The sequence below is a fragment of the Brassica napus genome, chromosome C1 (assembly GCF_020379485.1).
Source record: "Brassica napus cultivar Da-Ae chromosome C1, Da-Ae, whole genome shotgun sequence".
NCBI classification, from domain to species: Eukaryota; Viridiplantae; Streptophyta; class Magnoliopsida; order Brassicales; family Brassicaceae; genus Brassica; species Brassica napus.
The window spans coordinates 50,703,114-50,720,807 of NC_063444.1; the positions used below are offsets into that span (position 1 = coordinate 50,703,114).

General features: G+C 35.5%; 4 protein-coding genes and 1 long non-coding RNA gene across 5 annotated transcripts; 1 reads left to right on the plus strand and 4 right to left on the minus strand.

The window, feature by feature from the left end:
- Positions 1–386: 386 nt before the first annotated feature.
- LOC106435798 lies at positions 387–1,613 on the minus strand. Its single transcript, XM_013876726.3, has 2 exons — positions 1,171–1,613; positions 387–836 (listed from the first exon to the last, which is right to left on the minus strand). The coding sequence occupies exons 1-2, from the start codon at positions 1,332–1,334 to the stop codon at positions 533–535; spliced, it is 468 nt and encodes a 155-aa protein (XP_013732180.2). The 5' UTR covers positions 1,335–1,613; the 3' UTR covers positions 387–532.
- Positions 1,614–3,831: 2,218 nt separating this feature from the next.
- On the minus strand, positions 3,832–7,102 carry BNACNNG18390D (uncharacterized protein At1g51745). The gene is made up of 5 exons (XM_048744883.1): positions 6,797–7,102; positions 6,501–6,688; positions 5,929–6,419; positions 5,563–5,823; positions 3,832–5,403 (listed from the first exon to the last, which is right to left on the minus strand). The coding sequence occupies exons 2-5, from the start codon at positions 6,680–6,682 to the stop codon at positions 4,190–4,192; spliced, it is 2,148 nt and encodes a 715-aa protein (XP_048600840.1). The 5' UTR covers positions 6,683–6,688; positions 6,797–7,102; the 3' UTR covers positions 3,832–4,189.
- Positions 7,103–7,316: 214 nt separating this feature from the next.
- On the plus strand, positions 7,317–9,281 carry LOC106435793 (nucleolin-like). The gene is made up of 4 exons (XM_048744884.1): positions 7,317–7,515; positions 7,729–8,191; positions 8,290–8,463; positions 8,552–9,281. Exons 1-4 carry the CDS (start codon positions 7,402–7,404, stop codon positions 9,127–9,129), a joined length of 1,329 nt encoding a protein of 442 aa, XP_048600841.1. The 5' UTR covers positions 7,317–7,401; the 3' UTR covers positions 9,130–9,281.
- Positions 9,282–9,422: 141 nt separating this feature from the next.
- LOC106435797 (ADP-ribosylation factor 1-like 2) lies at positions 9,423–10,983 on the minus strand. Its single transcript, XM_013876725.3, has 6 exons — positions 10,805–10,983; positions 10,555–10,645; positions 10,348–10,463; positions 10,152–10,211; positions 9,989–10,054; positions 9,423–9,908 (listed from the first exon to the last, which is right to left on the minus strand). Exons 1-6 carry the CDS (start codon positions 10,859–10,861, stop codon positions 9,720–9,722), a joined length of 579 nt encoding a protein of 192 aa, XP_013732179.1. The 5' UTR covers positions 10,862–10,983; the 3' UTR covers positions 9,423–9,719.
- Positions 10,984–13,636: 2,653 nt separating this feature from the next.
- LOC106435801 lies at positions 13,637–14,048 on the minus strand. Its single transcript, XR_007318157.1, has 2 exons — positions 13,948–14,048; positions 13,637–13,848 (listed from the first exon to the last, which is right to left on the minus strand). It is a non-coding gene; the product is annotated as an uncharacterized LOC106435801 (long non-coding RNA).
- Positions 14,049–17,694: the final 3,646 nt, after the last annotated feature.

Below are 17,694 nucleotides of genomic sequence, written 5' to 3' on the forward strand. Positions count from 1 at the left end.
CTTTGTTTTTTGGTTTAGTAAATTTAACATTTACTTAGAAAGAACAATTTATAAAACTCCCCAGAATTTTAGTATTTACCCCAATTCAGATGGCATTCACGAACAGGCCCCAGATCCTATGATATTTATTAAACCACCCCAACTTCTTTTGTATATACACCAAAGTGTCCACAACTGCTATTATTTACTAAACCATTCTAACTTATTCAGTATTTAATCATGCTGTCCCATACTGCTGTTATTTGCCGAATTAACCCATATCTTATTATGTTCATAAAAGCGTCCTAGATCTTTTTGTATTTTCAAAAGTTCCCAAATCTCTTGTGTATAGTACCATAGAATACAGTAAAGTTCGGCTTGAGCTAATTTAAGATTAAAACTGAAAATTACGAAACGATCATAAGAGTCTAAATACTTATAATTTATACATTCTCACACAATTCAGAAGACTGAAGCTCGAGGAAACATCATCCCAAACGAAACCCGGTTCTATTCCGGTTTAGATAAACAAATAAACTAAAAGCTTCCCGGTTCAGGTTCGAGTGAGCAAAGCCGATATGTGAGCCGCCGAAAGCGTCTGAGCTCTCGGAGGCAGTCTGTTACCGGAAAGTCTCGGCTGCCTATCGTTTCCGGCGAAGAAAGCGTCGTGGCCAGCTAGATTTTGCTGCGATGCACCGCCGCAACCGGATAATCGTCGACAGTGAGAGCTCTCCCGTCGCTGCTTCAGCTTTGCGTTGAGAGGATTCTCGGGTTTCGCGAGATCTTCTACTGTCAGCGCTTCCGACAACGACGTGAAGGACTGTGACTTGCCTCTGTAATGTTTTGACAATCCTCTCCTGTCGTGAACATTTTCAAAAATATAAAAATTACAAATACACAACAATTTTGAACAAAATTTAAAGCTTTTCGTATTATATCCCTAAACTATAGGATTATAAGAAAATACCCTAAAATTTACAAATACACAACAATTTTGAACAAAATTAAATCTTCTCGTACTATGTCCCTTAATTTACAGAAAAACTATAGGACTATAAGAAAATACCCTAAAATTTACAAATAGACACTAAATGTTGGGGCTTAATCTAACAAGATCTAAACTCAGGGGCAAATAAACGAAAAACTCTAAACACCGGGGTAAATAAACGAAAACTCTTTGATTGTTCTTACCTTGAAGAAGAAGAACTGCGACGGTCTGATTCGTCAGGAGAGTTTGGAAAAGAAGAGGGAGAGTTAAAACCTTCATCTGTGTCCGCGTCTGCGTCTCTAACGCAGTTTTCGCGTCTGCGTTCTTCACCCAACATAAGAGACTCCATCTGTTCTTGATAATGCATTTTTTTTTCTCTTCCTTCTAATTTATCAAGACTTGAGCATAGAAACAGTGCCCTTTTTATATACAAACAATTTTATTACAATGATGACGAGCGTCTATATATAGTCAGGTCCATAATTACAATTAATTGATACTTTATTGGTAGATTTTTGTCTTTAAAATGTTTTAAAAATTGCATATTTGTATCTAACTTTGGAGAAGGTACGTAATGAATATTCGAATATAAAACATTATCTTGTGAAATCTGTTTCTCAAAGTAACATGTTCACGCCCATGAACATGGGTTCTGGTTTTGCGGTCGTTTATATAATAAAGTTTTTTCTGGTCGGAGATAAGATATTTTGGGAATGTGTTGTACCCGATCATGACACGTGAAAAGAGCTGAGAAATGGACGGAGATTGAGATGCATGTTACGTGGTGGGTGGAAACAGATGGCACAGAGAACAAGGTCATCGAGAATCTCTGTGTGACGAATCTAACGATACGTGTCGAAGTATGTTGAACAGATTCAGTGACTTTTTGAGCCATGATTGATAACATAAACTTTATTTTATGTATATGGACCGTTCCTACGGGCCCTTCGCACATGATTAGATTCTTTGGGCCCTGCAAACAAACTGTATAATGTCCTGAACAGCCTTCCAAGTTCTGAAACGATTTGGTGAAATTCATCTTAAACAAAACCCAAAGTCAACCAAACAGTGCTGAAGTCCAGCCCTTCATAAAACCAAAAGCTGCGCTTGGTTATAGATTTTGAGAAGTTTCTTTCGGTCTACAAAACTAAATCAAACCTTTACCAAATTTTATTTCATCCGTTCCATAATCAATCATGAGCCTAAAATTAAATCTATTCTGGAAAAACATAAATAAATAAGGAGAATTCGACCAAAAAAAACCTTAACTTTTTACAAATTGCCAAAAGAAACATGAACTTTTAGGCTGACCAAAAAAACACCAAACTTTCATTGACTTTAGAATTAATTAACAATGTTTTCGCTGACTTGCCAATTTAGCACGCCGTCAATAAATTTAACAGAAATATTTGACGTCGTTTATTGTTGGCGTTAAGTGAAACGACGTCGTTTTCAAATGAGATGAAACGACGTCGTTTTACATGATTTGAAATTAAAAATATGTAAATCCCTGGATTCGAACCCAGGTTGGTTGATCAAACAACAAAGTATTTTACCACTGGACTACTGGCACTTTCAATGTATTTACTAACATGTTTACTTTTATTTGGTACATATTAAATATAAAATTTTTTCTAAGATCTGTAAAATTCCAAAAAAAAATAAAAAAACAAAGAAGACTTTTATAAAATTAATTTAGAAATTAAAATTAAAAATAATATTTTATTTTTCTTTTTAAAAATAAAAACTCTTCCAAAATTTTCAAAAAACTTAAAAAGATCTTTAAAATTCCAAAAAATTGAAAAATATAGAAATTTTTTATAAAATTAATTTTAAAATTAAAATAGAAAATAAAATTTTATTTTTTCTTTTCAAAAAATAAAAAACTTCCAAAATTTTCAATTTTTTTAATACATTTGCTAAAAGTTGAAATTAATTATACACACATAAAAAGTTGATAATTGTAACTTTAATTTTTTGCATTTTATTATAATTTTTAAAAAAACTAGAACTTTTTTTTTAAATGAAAATTTTGGAAATTTTTTGATTTTTTTAAAGAAAAAAAATATATTTTAATTTTAATTCAAAATTGATTTTATGAAAATTTTGGAAGATTTTTTTTATTTTTTTTAAGAGAAGTAAAATTTTATATTTTTAAAAGAAAAAATTTATTTTATTTTCAATTTTAATTTCAAAATTAATTTTATAAAAAATTTCTTTATTTTTTTCAATTTTTGGAATTTGAAGATCGTTTTAATTTTTTAGAAAATTTTGGAAGAGTTTTTATTATTTAAAAAGAAAAATAAAATTTATTTTCAATTTTAATTTCAAAATTAATTTTATAAAAAATTTCTTATTTTTCAATTTTTTGGAATTTTAAAGATCTTTTTAAGTTTTTAGAGAATATTTTTATATTCAATCAGTACCAAATAAAAGTAAACATGTTAGTAAGTACATTGAAAGTTTCACTAGCCCAATGGTAAAAGACCTTGACAATTGAACCAACCAATCCGAGTTCGAATCCAGGGGTTTACATGATTGTTTTTTCAAATCATGTAAAACGACGTCGTTTTCAAATGAGATGAAACGACGTCGTTTCACTTAACGCCAACATTTAGTGTCTAGTTAACACTGTGTTAACTGTGAGTTCACGGCGTGCTAAATTGGCAAGTCAATCTTAAGTTTATTAATAAACTAAAAAAGTCAATAAAAGTAAATGATTTTTTTGGCTAAGCTCGTGTACAGGTTTTCTTTGGCAATTCGTGAAAAGTTCGTGTTTTTTTTGGCCGAATTCTCAATAAATAAGTCTAAACCGGTTGATCCACCCTTTGACCAAACAACAGACCATAAAATGATCTCTGAAGAACAAAAATTGATAATGTGTAAATTAATTAGCCAGCAAAGATACAGCAAGTGAAAAACCATCTAAGACTATAAATCTAAAGCTGGAACTAAATCAAAGAGACAAAGCTTTCTTCTCGAGAGAATGAAAAATATACAAAACGAACCAGTGGTATCAATGTTCTAAACTCTTCACCTGATCTGTACGAGGAAGTAACCAGAGTCTCTCTACGTAAATTCTTCTCCCTACTACTATCTTTCCCTCAAGAGTCATCACATAATCAAAAGCCTGATGAACGTGATTCACAGTCCACAAAAAAACCAAATGGTTATACTTTTGGTAGCTGTAAATCTCGTTTTGGCTCGAGTAGAGAACTCTTGTTATTGATCGCTTCTCTCGTTGAAGCCTTTCACAGTTGGTTTTGACGATGGTCTATTTATCTTCTCCAGTAATCTGCTAAATACTAGTTTGACCGGTATGCAGGCCACGGTTGGTGGTCCCGGTAACACCCGTCTGTTAGAGAGCTCGTGAGTTCGATCCCCCGACGCCTTTACCCCGTGTAGTGCTTGTTCGCTGCTGAACGAAGATAGTGCCCTTGTCTTTTGACTAGGGGTTGCGTTTGTGTTCTTCAGCAACTTCTTTCTTTCTCCAGGTGGTCGTGGAATCCCCATTAGATTGCCTCTCCTCACCGAGTCACCATCATTACTAAAGTTTCCCGAACCAAGCTTCCTAAGCAGTGGTTTTCGTCCCTGATCTGTCGGAGAATGATCCTCAGGATCGGCTTCAAGCGATGATGATAACCGATGCAGCCGTGGAACCCGTGAACTACTCCTCCTTGCAGTCTTCCAAGCAGGGGGAAGTAACAAGGGTTTGTCATGGTAACTTGTTTCATTACCAAAGTACTCATATGACTCAGAGGAACCATCTGCTAAGACTTGGACTTCAACCGGATGCCCAATGATTGCTCTGCCGTTTAACTTACTCATAAGTGAGACAAATGGGACAGGACCTTTCCGATAGCTTCCTTGTACTTCTAAATCAACATCCATCAATGGAGGATACGTTTTTCTTCTTCCAAGATGTCGATGAGAAGCATCTGAACCTTCGTGTTTCTTCAAACCAATCTGGCCTTCCCAAGGATCATCATCCCAGTCCAGCATGTCACGGCTATAGATGTTCTTACATCCAGATGCAAACATAGTCGACAGCCGATAATCATCATCATCATCCCCAAACTGTCTTTCGTTGGGATCAGTGTCATCAGTTCCATCACTAGAATCTAACCCATAGCCCATAGGCTTTTGGCCGAATCCCCTTCTCTTATACTCAGAATATCTTCTTCCATCTTCCAGATGATTACGATGCATTTCCCTCTTGCGTGCAGACCTTCTTGGAAGATTGCGCATGTTTCTTTTCCCCTTGAGCTGCCACTTGGAAACCGTACCAACTCCATTATCAGGATCTTGGGAATAAAGGTGATAAGAGTCGCCAGAAATAGATGACTCGTAACAATCTTCCTCGCCACTGGTGCTTTCATCTTCTGCTGACATATGTCTATTAAAAGTATTGTGTTGCCCTGAATGACGTCCAGCTCCTGAGAAGATAGAATCAATACTAGTTAAATAACTGTGGTCTTAGTAATCAAAAAGGTTATTTGGTTTCTAAACTTCAAAGGCTTGAACCAATGCCTGAAAGAACTAGAATCATTTATATGATAAGAAACTAGCTTTTAGTCGTTCAGAAAAGACTTTACCTGACAGCAAGTGAATGTCATCATCAGTATCCTCCTCCATATCAGAAGAATCAGTTTCGGACTCAGAAGAAACATATTCAGTATCTTGCAAAAAATCAGGATGGTCATAATAACGAGAGCCGCCACCAGGAAAGGAAGAATGCATTGCCTCCCTGTGGCTTGGCAAACCCTCATGCCGATCTAAAACATCATTAGATTCGTTTGGTGCAAACATATACTTAGTCCTTTTCGCCTCCATCGAACTCCTAGTCTTCTCCTTCCCTGCAACAATAGAGCCAAACTCGCATAACAAAAGAGCCAGAAGTGTCTAATCTCCAGCCATCTTGAAAAACTACACACTTAGGGAAGTTTGCAGAATCATCTTACCGAGGGTATAAGTAGGCCTCTCCATGCTATGATCTCCACTAGAAGAAGCTGAAGAGTTGCTTCTCGCCAGAGACTTGAAGGAAGCATCAGGACCATTGGAAGATGAAAACTTCCGCTTAGAAGAACTGGTTCTCAGCCCAAACTCCACCAAACCTCTCATTCTAGGACGCACCTCGTCCTCACAACTTGGCTGATGATCTTCCACTTTACCTTTCTCCAAATGCATAACATCATCACCAACATGGTTACAAGTCCCATTAGAAATATCATGAGCGTTATCCCTAGGCTTGCTAGTCTCAACTTTCACTTCCTTCTTCAGAATCTCCTTCTCAAGCTCAAGAGCGTGGAGAATAGCATCTTCTCTACGAGCATACTTCTCTCTCTTTCTCACCGTCAGACCTTGCGAAGTCTCCACCTTCTCAATGCAGTCATCAAAGTCCCCACACCTAAACGGCTTCACCCTCTTGGACTTCTCTAAGTTATACCAATCCCTAAAACAATGAACAAAAAAAAATCAATCCAGAGTTTTTATTTTATTTTTAATTATTATAGAGATTCAAGAAGAGACTTACACACTTGCATCCTCTCTCCCAAGAAGCTTCACAGGAGTACCAGATCGTGGAGAGGTGATAGTATTAGAGTCAAGATCATCTTGTCCCAGGATCCTCCCTGGCCACCACGAGCCGTTCCTCCTCCTCACCCACACAATCGACCCCACCTTCCAATCCACCGCACCTGATCCTGAGCTTCCCATCACTCTCTACACTCAAGATCACACTTTCTTCTAAGTCACTAAACCTCAAAAGTCTACCATTCTCCAGAGAAAAACCAAAAAAACAGTTTCTTCTACCGTCAAGTAACGATCTACCTGAAAACCAGCTCAGCCGCCGTTACTACAAGCGAATCGCGGCGGAAAGGAAGAAAGCGAATCCGGCGAGGAGGGAGCTTTGCATTCAGATTTGTAAAAGTTGCTATAACCTCACGCTTTCTTCAAGGTTAGGTTTAAAAAAAACTTTCTTCTCTGCTCTCTCCGCCGTCTGTTTATATATAAGTTAGTTAGTATCTCTCTCTCTCTCTCTTTCTCTCTGAAACCTCCCGCTCCTCTTGTGGCTCTCTCTCCTCTCCGTGACTCGGTCTCTCTCTCTCTCTTTCTCTCCTCCGGATGGTGATGGTTGCGAGCCGCGTATTTTTCTTGAATTAACACGCGCTCTCGAAACGCGTGCTTACTACGTTACCTAGTTACAGGCCCATTGACCCAAAGGCATGAGCTTTTTATTTTTAGGCCCATGTTAAGGCCCATTAAAATTTCAAAATCGACGCCTTAACGGTCACTTAGGTAGGGCTTCTCTTTCGAGTAATGTGTGTATATATACCCTTCAGACCGTTTCAGACAATCAGACAATAAACTTCTCGTTTTGCAGCTGTCATCATTTCCTCTTCAAATCAAAATCACTCTATCTCCATATTTTAGCAATGGATTTTGACAGTCTTACCAGAAGAGATCTTCAGTTCTTCTGTAAGAAGAACAAGATCCCAGCCAACATGACCAATATCGCCATGGCCGATGCTCTCAAAGCTCTTGAGATTGTAAGTATTCACTTCTTCAATATTCAATGGCAAAAGCTAGTAACTTTATTTGCATCTTGATCGTTCTTAGTTAAAATGATATTGAGATCTGTATCTTGTAACTAAGATTTGATAAATTATTTTGTTTGAAATTAAGCTCGAGTCAGATGTGTTTGATATTGACATTTTTTTATAATATTTATTTGATATTAACATCTATTTAATGTTTAACAGGTTGAAGGTATTGAGGAGTTCATGAACCAATCTGAGTCCACGCGTGACCTGTCTCCAACAAGCGTAGCCAAGAATATGCCAAGCGCTGCACGCACTGCAGCTAGAACGACTCGGAGAAAGACCAAAGATGAAACTCAACCATCGGAGCTTGTGACCCGTTCTTGCCTTGTTACTAGCAAGTCCCTAGCTGGAGAGCTGGAGCAAGAAAACAGAAACGCCAACGTGGATCCATCACTACCTCAGAGCCGTAGAAGAGTTGCTGCCACAGTTGCTATGAATCTGGAGGAGAGCAAAACTCCAGCGGCGAGAAGCACAACGAGGGCTCAGCCAGCTGCAGCATCTGAGTCGGTTCAGAGGGTGTACAGCACGAGAAGATCGGTCAAGTTGCTTGAGGAATCCATGGCTGACCTGAGTTTGAAGACTAATGTGCCTTCAAAGAAGAAGGAAGATGCTGAAAGTGAAGGTTTGCAAAATAAAAAAAAAAACATAATCCGTTTTTTTCTTATTAGCAGTGTTAACTTTTGATCAGTGTGTAATCAAGTTTAATTGTTATATATGCAGGCTCCAAGCTTCAGGTTAAATCAGAGGACAACGCTGAAGCTATCTCAGTGAGAGATCTAAATGATTCGTGGGATGATTCGAAGAATGATCCGGATCTTGATGTTTTATATGGTGATCTTGGTGATATCACTTTCGTTGATGCCACAACCTGTAAGGAACAGAAGAATGGGACAGGTATACACACACACACACACACAATCATTACCTATCAATATTGTTTTTCTTCAGTGTTTGAATTTCTTCATTATTCTCTTCTTTGCAGAGTCCAACACCGTTCCAGCTTCAGAGTCTGAAGAAATGAAGAATGGTTCTGAAACTGAATCAGAGGAGGATGATGATGATTCTGGTGGTGTTGCTGACACAAACCAAGAGGGATTTGAGTCTAATGTCTCTGCTAGTGATAATGTGGCTAAGGTAGACACTGTCCCAACAGTTCTGGTGGCTGAAGAATCAGAAGAAAGTTGCGAGGCTGATGAACTGATGGATGCTGAATCAGAGATGGCTATAGTTTCAGACAAGAAGACTCAAGAATCAGATAGTGATGAATGGTCTGATTATGAGATAAGCGAGATAGATGAGAAGAGTTTGAGAACTGGAGAAATGATAGATTCTGAATCGGAAGAGTCTTCTGTTGCAGACAACAACACGAAGAACAAGGAGAATGTTGAGGAGGAGATGGTTCTTGACAACAATGGAGAAAAAGAAGCAGGGGTCGAGACTAAGAAGAAGAAGAACATGATCGATGAAGAGAGTCTTAAAGGCGTTAGCGTGAGGCAACTAACTAAGCTGCTGAAAAAACTTGCTATCAAGAACAAGCAACAACACAAGAGCTTAGAGTAGTAGAGAACAAACTGTTTTAGCCTTTTGAAATCATTTCCTTCTCTACTCAAAAAAACTGTTGCTTCTTTTGTTTTCTTAGGTTGCTCTGTTTTTCTTTTTTGAAGAAAACCTAAACAAAATTTCAAATCAAATCTATTTTTCTTTAGTTTCCATTCGTAATTTTTCTCTTCTATTTTATTTGAATTGCAATAGAGCTCTCTGTTCAATCATCTCTTCTCAAAAGAAAAAAAAGATTATTAAAACAAGATTATCAAAAGAGCTACCAGGTGAGAAGCAAAAAGATCATTATCATATTAAAGCTTAAAGGGACAATAAGAATCCCATATACTTTTCCATCACAATATACAATGAAGTTCCAATGTCATATCATGCAAATAGAAGCCTACTTGATACTAACATTAGCTTTCAGAATCAGAATCAGAGCAATGTGGAGAGTGGAGACCAAAAGAGAGAGAAAAAAACACTTCCATTACAAAAGTCTTAAAGAGTTTTTGACTGTGTGACATGACCATATCAGAGGCCAAAAGTATATAAATGGTGAAGAGACTGAGACACCATGAGCTAGCTGGCTTTTGGAGGACAAAGTAAAGTTAAAATGAGGGACCAACCGATGAGTAACCAGCGGCTCTAACCTCTGTGAGCGTAGAGGATAACCAGTCTAAGCCTTCATAGAGACCATCTCCCTGAAGAGCACATGTGCCTTGTATATGCCATTTCCTGTTCTTGAGATCTAACAAGCCAAGCCCTTCACATACTTCTCGTGGAGACATGGCTCCTCTCTGAGGTTCACACAGAGTTAGGATGAATACTGGTAAATGATAAATAACAAAAATTTCAAATAAAGGAAAACTAAAGCTACCATGTCTTGTTTGTTTGCAAACACTAGAATGACACTGTTGAGCATGAATGGGTCTTTTATGATCTCCTGATACAAAATCAATTAGCAGAGGTTAGAGACTCTTCAGAGACTAGCTTTACCAAAACCCTTGTTCAGTTTTATCTATAAGGTACTGTACTATAACCTGAAACTCTTGCTTAGCTTTGCCAATTCTCTCTCGGTCCAAGGAGTCCACCACGTATATCTGCAAGCACACCAAGCAATTAAAAATCAGATAAGATTCCAAAACAACATATCTGTTTGGAAACTCTCATCTGAAGAATCAGAGCCAAGGAAAATGAGAATAACAAGTAAATAAGGAGAGAAGAGTGTAGACATACAAGTCCATCGGTATTGTTGAAGTAATGCCTCCACAAGGGCCTGAGCTTTTCTTGGCCACCAACATCCCAAACTGTAAACATCACATTCTTGTACTGTACTTTCTCCACATTGAAACCTGTGTTAAGAAACCTCAAACCCCTCAGTAAATGCCATGGCACAGAGACCAAAATCTAAATGCTGCTTCCTTCAAGCAAAATCAAACTCACCGATTGTGGGAACAGTGGACATAACCTCTCCTATGTGCAGCTTGTAGAGTATCGTTGTTTTGCCAGCTGCATCCAGACCCAGCATAACGACCTGAAGTAGCTCCAAACAAATACAAATCAAAGAAGAACAGTAAAGATCATAACTTTTTGTATATGCTGAAACAAGATCAAACTTGTGATTAGCTATTGTTCACTTCTATATCAATTTTGTAACAATCTCTATACATTCCAGAATCGATCAGTAAGTTACCCTCATCTCCTGATTGCCGAAGAAGGTATCGAACAGCTTGCGAAATGTTTGACCCATTGTCAACCTGAGGGAATGAATCTGAAGGAAACAGCTGGAAGAATCAAACGAAGAGGAATCTTTCTTCCGAGAGACGGAGAATAAAGCGGAGGAGCGTTTTCATTTGTTATACAAGGGATCTCTCAAGATTCCGCTTGGTTTGCTCTTTCCAATTCAATTGTCACTCTCGGTTTGCAAAACCCAAACCGAATGACAATTGAATTCATCCCGGAGGGAGACTGTTTTTTTTTTTTTTTATATAATTCAATTTATATGTTAATCATATGCTTTAATTGTTTGTAAATTGTATTAGTTGATGGTATCGATTATAGATGTTGGTATATTAGATTCATTTTTCATATACAAAACTATCAAAAAAAAATTCAAATGTGTTATGTATATAAAACATACCATTTAATATGATTGTGTATATTAGTACATTTATTCTAATAAAATACACATTTTGCATAGCTTAGGATATATTTTTAATTTTATATATATTATAGTTTATTTATGCCCTGTTAATTATAACACTTGCAACACTTTATATAAAAATATGAAATAATTAAAGACAAAATAATATTATTATGTATTTTAGACAAAACTAAATAGAATACTTGTATTAGTAAACAAAATATTTAAAAAATTAGATTTGACATATTATTATTAGAATACTAATTTTTTTTTGTTATTTGCAACATTTTATAATTGATGTACATACATCCAATATTAGTGATGAGTGAATCTCATAGTGGCCTCTAGAACGTCTCGGTTTTTATAGAGCTAGAATAAACAAGTGCTTTGGATCTCAAACTCTTTGTAACAATATGCTTACTTTTTAACTAAATAACTTTACCTTGATAGATATGAAAATCATGGTACTCTTCTCTTGCTCTGCATATACATATTCCCTCAAGCCTCGATCAACCATGTCATCCACCTTTGTTCTGGCTTAGGAAAGGAAACTGTTAGAAAATGACCAAAACTTGTACTTGCGACTAGATTCTCAAAAGTTGCATATGTATCATCTTGTCCACAATCTATACATATTCCTTTGTGATCTAAAATACTTGCTTTTCAACCGTGAGATTGGTATGTATTACGGGAGACTATTTAGTCAAAACACAACTAAATGTTAACATTACATATTTAAGGAAAACTTGTAGAGATCATTGACGTGATCGGTCTCTCGGTATGACCGTCATACATCCTCTCACATCCCTCTCTGGTAGGAGTGTCTACTATGAAGCATTTTACTAATGTTATCAACCTACAAAAACATTTTAATTATCAGTATTTCAATATCAGTGTGGGATGATGATAATGTCGGGAGTGATGTCTTCCACTGTCCATGGCATATCTTTTTGAGAAGTGGTCATCCCTATAAATCATTTTAGGGAGTGGCGGCTGCTGAACTTATGATATGTGGAGTTCCAACCATTCTCGTTTCACTTTCACCAACCGAGACCCACTTGGAGTATGTGTAGTCAACAACATCTAAAAACAAAATCAAAGTAAGTAAATCCATCAAATAACACAAAGCGACACACATTTTACTAATAGACAAGATTATCATCCTCATTTAACCCTATGATTACCTTGGGTTCCAAATATCTTGTTCCCTAAACAAAAGAATTAAAGAGAAATCGTATGATTAACAATAAAGTTCACATCAAGTCACCAAACACAAAAAAAAAAAAAAAAAAAAAAACTGAAACTCACAAGGAGTGGAAGACCATCATCGTCCAAATGCATCATGCGTCTTTTTGTGGCTTCTTAAACAGTATTCCTTTCATTTTCTGGCATCTTGATTACGAAGAAAATGCAAGTGAGATCAAAGGAGTGTATAAGGGAAAATCATTCTCAATTTTCAGAACACAGGAAAACAACACAAGATCAAACGCAGATTATTGACTTGTATGTGCGATAAGACACAGAGCGGAAAAAATCCTTTGTCAATTGAATATTTGTTCATGACTGTAGCATCTCTGTCGTTGTAGCCATCATGGCATGAAATAGCAACAATCCCGTTCTACAATGAAATATGAAACGTTTGTGAAATAACAACAAAGAATTGCAAGCAGAGGCAATTTTCTAAGGATGAAAAATTGTGTTTTCTTATAAGGAATTATTCAAATGGTTTTAGATTCGACTTGGGATGCTCTCTCGAATTCAATTATATGTAGTTTTTAAAAATAAATAAACACTCATAGAAAATATATCATATTTATTGACTAGTGATTTTTTACTTTTTTTTTTGCTCAATTGTTTTTTTACTCCTTTCTAATATTTTTAGAGATAAGATGTTTTACCTTAACATAGATAGCTCAAAATATATACATTTACCATTGTAGAATATTTAATATATATAGCCCAATCAATCATGAATACCTAATAAATTAATTGTTGTGTTTTTGTTACAAGGGATTATTCCAGTTGTTTTAGATACGGCTTAGTTTGTTCTCTTTGGAATTCAATTTTTACTCGGTTTAGAAAAATCAAATCAAATGAGAATGATAAAGAAAATATTCCATCTTTATTGATTAATGGGGTTTTACCTTTATTTTTTTGGTTCAAAAAAGAATTTTTAATTTTCTCGTTTTCTAAAATATTTATATTTAATAAATATATATATATAGTTCAACCAATCATGAATACTTAATAAATTAAATTGGTTAGATATTTTATCAATAAACTTAGTTGATTTAAAAATGTAAAACGCCTCTAAAACATTATATTTCGAGAAAGAAAGTGTATTACTTTGGGGCCATTAAACTCAATTTTATATTTTCTAACTTATGAAATATTCGATTTAGCTTAATAAAATATGAAACGTTTGATGTTAAAAAACAAGATTCATTGAATAAATTCATCCTACGAAATAGTTTATGAATCGGCCATGTCGTCTTGAATCTCGTTTGGAGCACTAAGACCAGGAATCAAAAGCATATTCTGTATATCTCTCTCAATTGAGCAGCAGCTTCTTCGACAGATAGATCTTTGTTATCCTGAAAACAAAAACAAATCCATTCAATACAGTTTAAACGAAATGTAGTGTTTATTGAAGAGAAACCAATCTTTGTAGTTATAAACTATTATTATTATACCTGAGGAGAGAATTCTTTGGATTGTACAAGGAAGTCTCATATGTTATCCTTAAATCTCGCAATGTCACTTCTCGACTCGTAAAGTCCATTCACAAATTGCGTCACCTGTTTGTTTTTATCTCAAAAGATTAAGTTGGCAATGAAAGAGTAAATCATATGGTTGATGATAGTTAAGTATCTCTGATGTAGTCATGTTTGGGAATGATGAGCTTAGAAGCTTGATGGTGTATTCAAGAACAAAGGCAGCATTGTTTGGGTATTGCTGAAGTACCATTGAAGCATCCCACAAAGTTTCTGTCAAAGATTTTCAGATCATCAGCTAAAAACTCTTGGATTATCCATATGAAATCCAATCTAGTCTCCATTGATGAAAACTTTTGTCGTAACACATCAAATCGAGTTCTTTCTCGCCATGGGTATGACGAGGGTGGTACCAAAATACATGTCTTCCATGCAAGCAGAGATGATCTTTCTAAGATTTTGGCGGAGAAGTTTAAAATGTGTGTCAAATATTATCGAGAGAGAGAGAGAGAGAAAATTGCATTTTCTTATAAGGAATTATTCAAGTTGTTTTATATTCGACTTGGTTTGCTCTCTCGAATTCAATTGTGTCTTGGTTTAAAAAAAAAATAAATGATTGAAATTTATAGAAAATATTCCATATTTATTAATTATTGATTTATTTACTTTTCTTTTTTTTTTTTGCTTAAAAAGTTTTTTCTTTATTCAAGTTGTTTTATATTCGACTTGGTTTGCTCTCTCGAATTCCATTGTGTCTTGGTTTAAAAAAAATTAACTGACTGAAATTTATAGAAAATATTCCATATTTATTAATTATTGATTTATTTACTTTTTTTTTTTTTTGCTTAAAAAGTTTTTTCTTTTTTCTTTTTAAATATTTTTAGAGATAAGATGTTTTACCTAAACATAGATAGCTTAAAATATATATACATTTACTATTGTAAAATATTCAATATATATATATATATATATCAATCATGAATACTTAATAAATTAAATTGGTTAGACATTATCAAATGTTGCGTTTTAGTTACAAGGGATTGTTACAGTTGTTTTAGATACGGCTTAGTTTGTTCTCTTGAATTTAATTTTAACTTGGTTTAGAAAATTTAAATCAATTGAGACTGATTAAAAATATTCCATTTTTATTGACTAGTGGAGTTTTTACCTTTCTTTTTTTTGTTCAAAAAGTTTTTTTTTTACTTTTCTCTTTTCTAATATTATGAGAGAAAATATGTTTCAGCTAGTGTTACAAAAAAATATGTTTCAGTCAAACTGGCATAGCTAAAGAATATATAATTTTACCTTTTAAAATATTTAATATATATTTATAGTTCAACCAAATCATGAATACTTAATAAATTAATTGGGTTAGACTTTTACAGAGGTTATGTTTATGTTGCAAGGGATTATTCCAGTATTTCGATAAGGCTTGGTTTGCTCTATTGAATTCAATTGTAACTCGCATTAGAAAAATCTAATCGACTGAAACCGATTAAGAAAATATTGTTGTAAATAATAAGGGAGGAACTGATTTATATATATATATATATGTAATTGGCGATGGAGACAAGTGAGAGATATGAGATGGGACCACTTTCTCTTTTGTTATTTTATGTGTGGGTGTGTTTTTACGAAAGAGAAAGAGAGAAAGAGTAAAAGTTGTTGTCTTTTATTTCTTTTTTTTTTTGGATGATCTCATTACAAAAGGGTTCACCCATATTTATAGTATACAAAAAACTATAAAATAATATGAAGAGATAAAGTACTTTAGCCCCAAGGTACTTTCATCCCAAGTTACTTTAACTTCAAGGAAAAGTACTTTAGCCCCAAGGTACTTTCATCCCAAGTTACTTTAACTTCAAGGAAAAGTTATATAATAAAATATTATAAGTGGATAATTATCTATATCCAATACTCCCCCTTGATTATCCACTTTGTTTTACGTAGTGCCTCGTTAAAAACCTAGTCATGGAAAAACCCATTGGGATAAAAACCATGACAAGGGAAAAAGAGTACACTGCCCGTAATCTCCCCCTGAGAATAGTGGATCTAGCTTTCTTGTCACAGGTCATGAAAATGCCGCATTCCGATACTATAGACGTGTTTTCGGAACGTTGTAGTTGGAAGGGCTTTTGTGAACAAGTCAGCTGGATTGTCGCATGACCGTACATATTTAATGTCCACTTCTTTATTTTTCTCGAGCTCCCTTATGTACGAGAAAAATCTTGGAGGGATGTGCTTTGTCCTGTCGCTTTTGATGTAGCCTTCTTTGAGTTGAGCGACACAAGCCGAGTTATCTTCAAATAATTTCGTCGGCTCTTTCACGCTGACTATTCCGCTTGATTCTTGTATGTGGTGACTCATTGATCGAAGCCACACACATTCTCGACATGCTTCGTGAAGTGCAATAGTTTCAGCATGATTCGAAGATGTCGCAACCAGAGTTTGTTTCTGAGACCGCCAAGAGATCGCAGTTCCACCAATTGTAAAAACATAGCCGGTTTGCGATCGAGCTTTATGAGGATCTGATAAGTATCCTGCATCTGCAAAACCAACCATACCAAACTCGGGTTTTCTTAAATACATTAACCCTAAATCAACTGTACCTTGAAGGTAACGGAATAAGTGCTTTATTCCGTCCCAATGTCTGCGAGTAGGAGCAGAACTATATCTCGCAAGTAGATTAGTAGCAAAAGCTATATCTGGTCTGGTACAGTTTGCAAGATATAACAGCCCACCGATAGCACTCATATAAGGTACTTCTGGACCTAATATCTTCTCGATATCTTCGTAGGGCCTAAAAGGATCACTCTCAATATTGAGAGTTCTACCAATCATTGGAGTACTCAAAGGAGTCGCTTTGTCCATACGAAAGCGTTTCAATAACCTTTTCGTATAGTTTGATTGATGCACAAATATTCCTTCTCGGAGATGCTCTATCTGGAGCCCAAGACAAAACTTTGTCTTGCCGAGATCTTTCATTTCGAACTCCTCTTTCATATGAGTTCGAGCATCATCAACCTCCTTTTGATTTCCAATTATGTTCAGGTCATCAACGTATACAGCAATGATCACAAAGCCAGATGACAATTTCTTTATAAAAACGCATGGACATATCGCATTATTAACATATCCTTTACTCAAAAGATATTCACTTAAGCGATTGTACCACATGCGTCCGGATTGCTTTAATCCGTATAGTGATCGCTGTAACTTGACCGAACAAATCTCCCTGGATTTTTCTTTCAATGCTTCAGGCATTTTCAATCCCTCAGGGAGCTTCATATATATATCGCTATCCAACGATCCATACAAATATGCAGTCACAACGTCCATGAGATGCATTTCAAGATTTTTAGACGCCGTTAGGCTCATCAAAAATCTAAATGTAATTGCATCCATTACCGGGGAATACGTTTCCTCAAAATCAATTCCCGGTCTCTGAGAAAAACCTTGGGCAACTAATCGGGCTTTATATCGTGTTACTTCATTTTTCTCATTTACTTTTCTCACGAATACCCACTTATACCCAACAGGATTTATATTCTCAGGCGTTATGACTATAGGTCCAAAGACATTTCTTTTATTCAGGGAGAATAATTCAATTTGAATGGCCTTCTTCCACTCCTCCCAATCATGTCTTTTTTGACATTCTAAAATGGACCTTGGATCGGGATCATCATTTTCATGATCGATCTCTTTGGACACAGAAAAGGAGAACAT

Coding starts and splice junctions, on each gene's coding strand:
- LOC106435793 (XM_048744884.1), top strand. CDS start 7,402: ATGGATTTTGACAGTCTTACCAGAAGAGATCTTCAGTTCTTCTGTAAG. Junction 7,516..7,728: donor CTCTCAAAGCTCTTGAGATT/GTAAGTATTCAC, acceptor AATGTTTAACAG/GTTGAAGGTATTGAGGAGTT. Junction 8,464..8,551: donor GGAACAGAAGAATGGGACAG/GTATACACACAC, acceptor TCTTCTTTGCAG/AGTCCAACACCGTTCCAGCT.
- LOC106435797 (XM_013876725.3), bottom strand. CDS start 10,861: ATGGGTCAAACATTTCGCAAGCTGTTCGATACCTTCTTCGGCAATCAG. Junction 10,464..10,554: donor GTCCACTGTTCCCACAATCG/GTGAGTTTGATT, acceptor TTCTTAACACAG/GTTTCAATGTGGAGAAAGTA. Junction 9,909..9,988: donor TTGCAAACAAACAAGACATG/GTAGCTTTAGTT, acceptor TGTGAACCTCAG/AGAGGAGCCATGTCTCCACG.
- LOC106435798 (XM_013876726.3), bottom strand. CDS start 1,334: ATGCATTATCAAGAACAGATGGAGTCTCTTATGTTGGGTGAAGAACGC. Junction 837..1,170: donor CGCAGTTCTTCTTCTTCAAG/GTAAGAACAATC, acceptor TGTTCACGACAG/GAGAGGATTGTCAAAACATT.
- BNACNNG18390D (XM_048744883.1), bottom strand. CDS start 6,682: ATGGGAAGCTCAGGATCAGGTGCGGTGGATTGGAAGGTGGGGTCGATT. Junction 6,420..6,500: donor GGGAGAGAGGATGCAAGTGT/GTAAGTCTCTTC, acceptor TCATTGTTTTAG/GGATTGGTATAACTTAGAGA. Junction 5,404..5,562: donor TGACATTCACTTGCTGTCAG/GTAAAGTCTTTT, acceptor CTATCTTCTCAG/GAGCTGGACGTCATTCAGGG.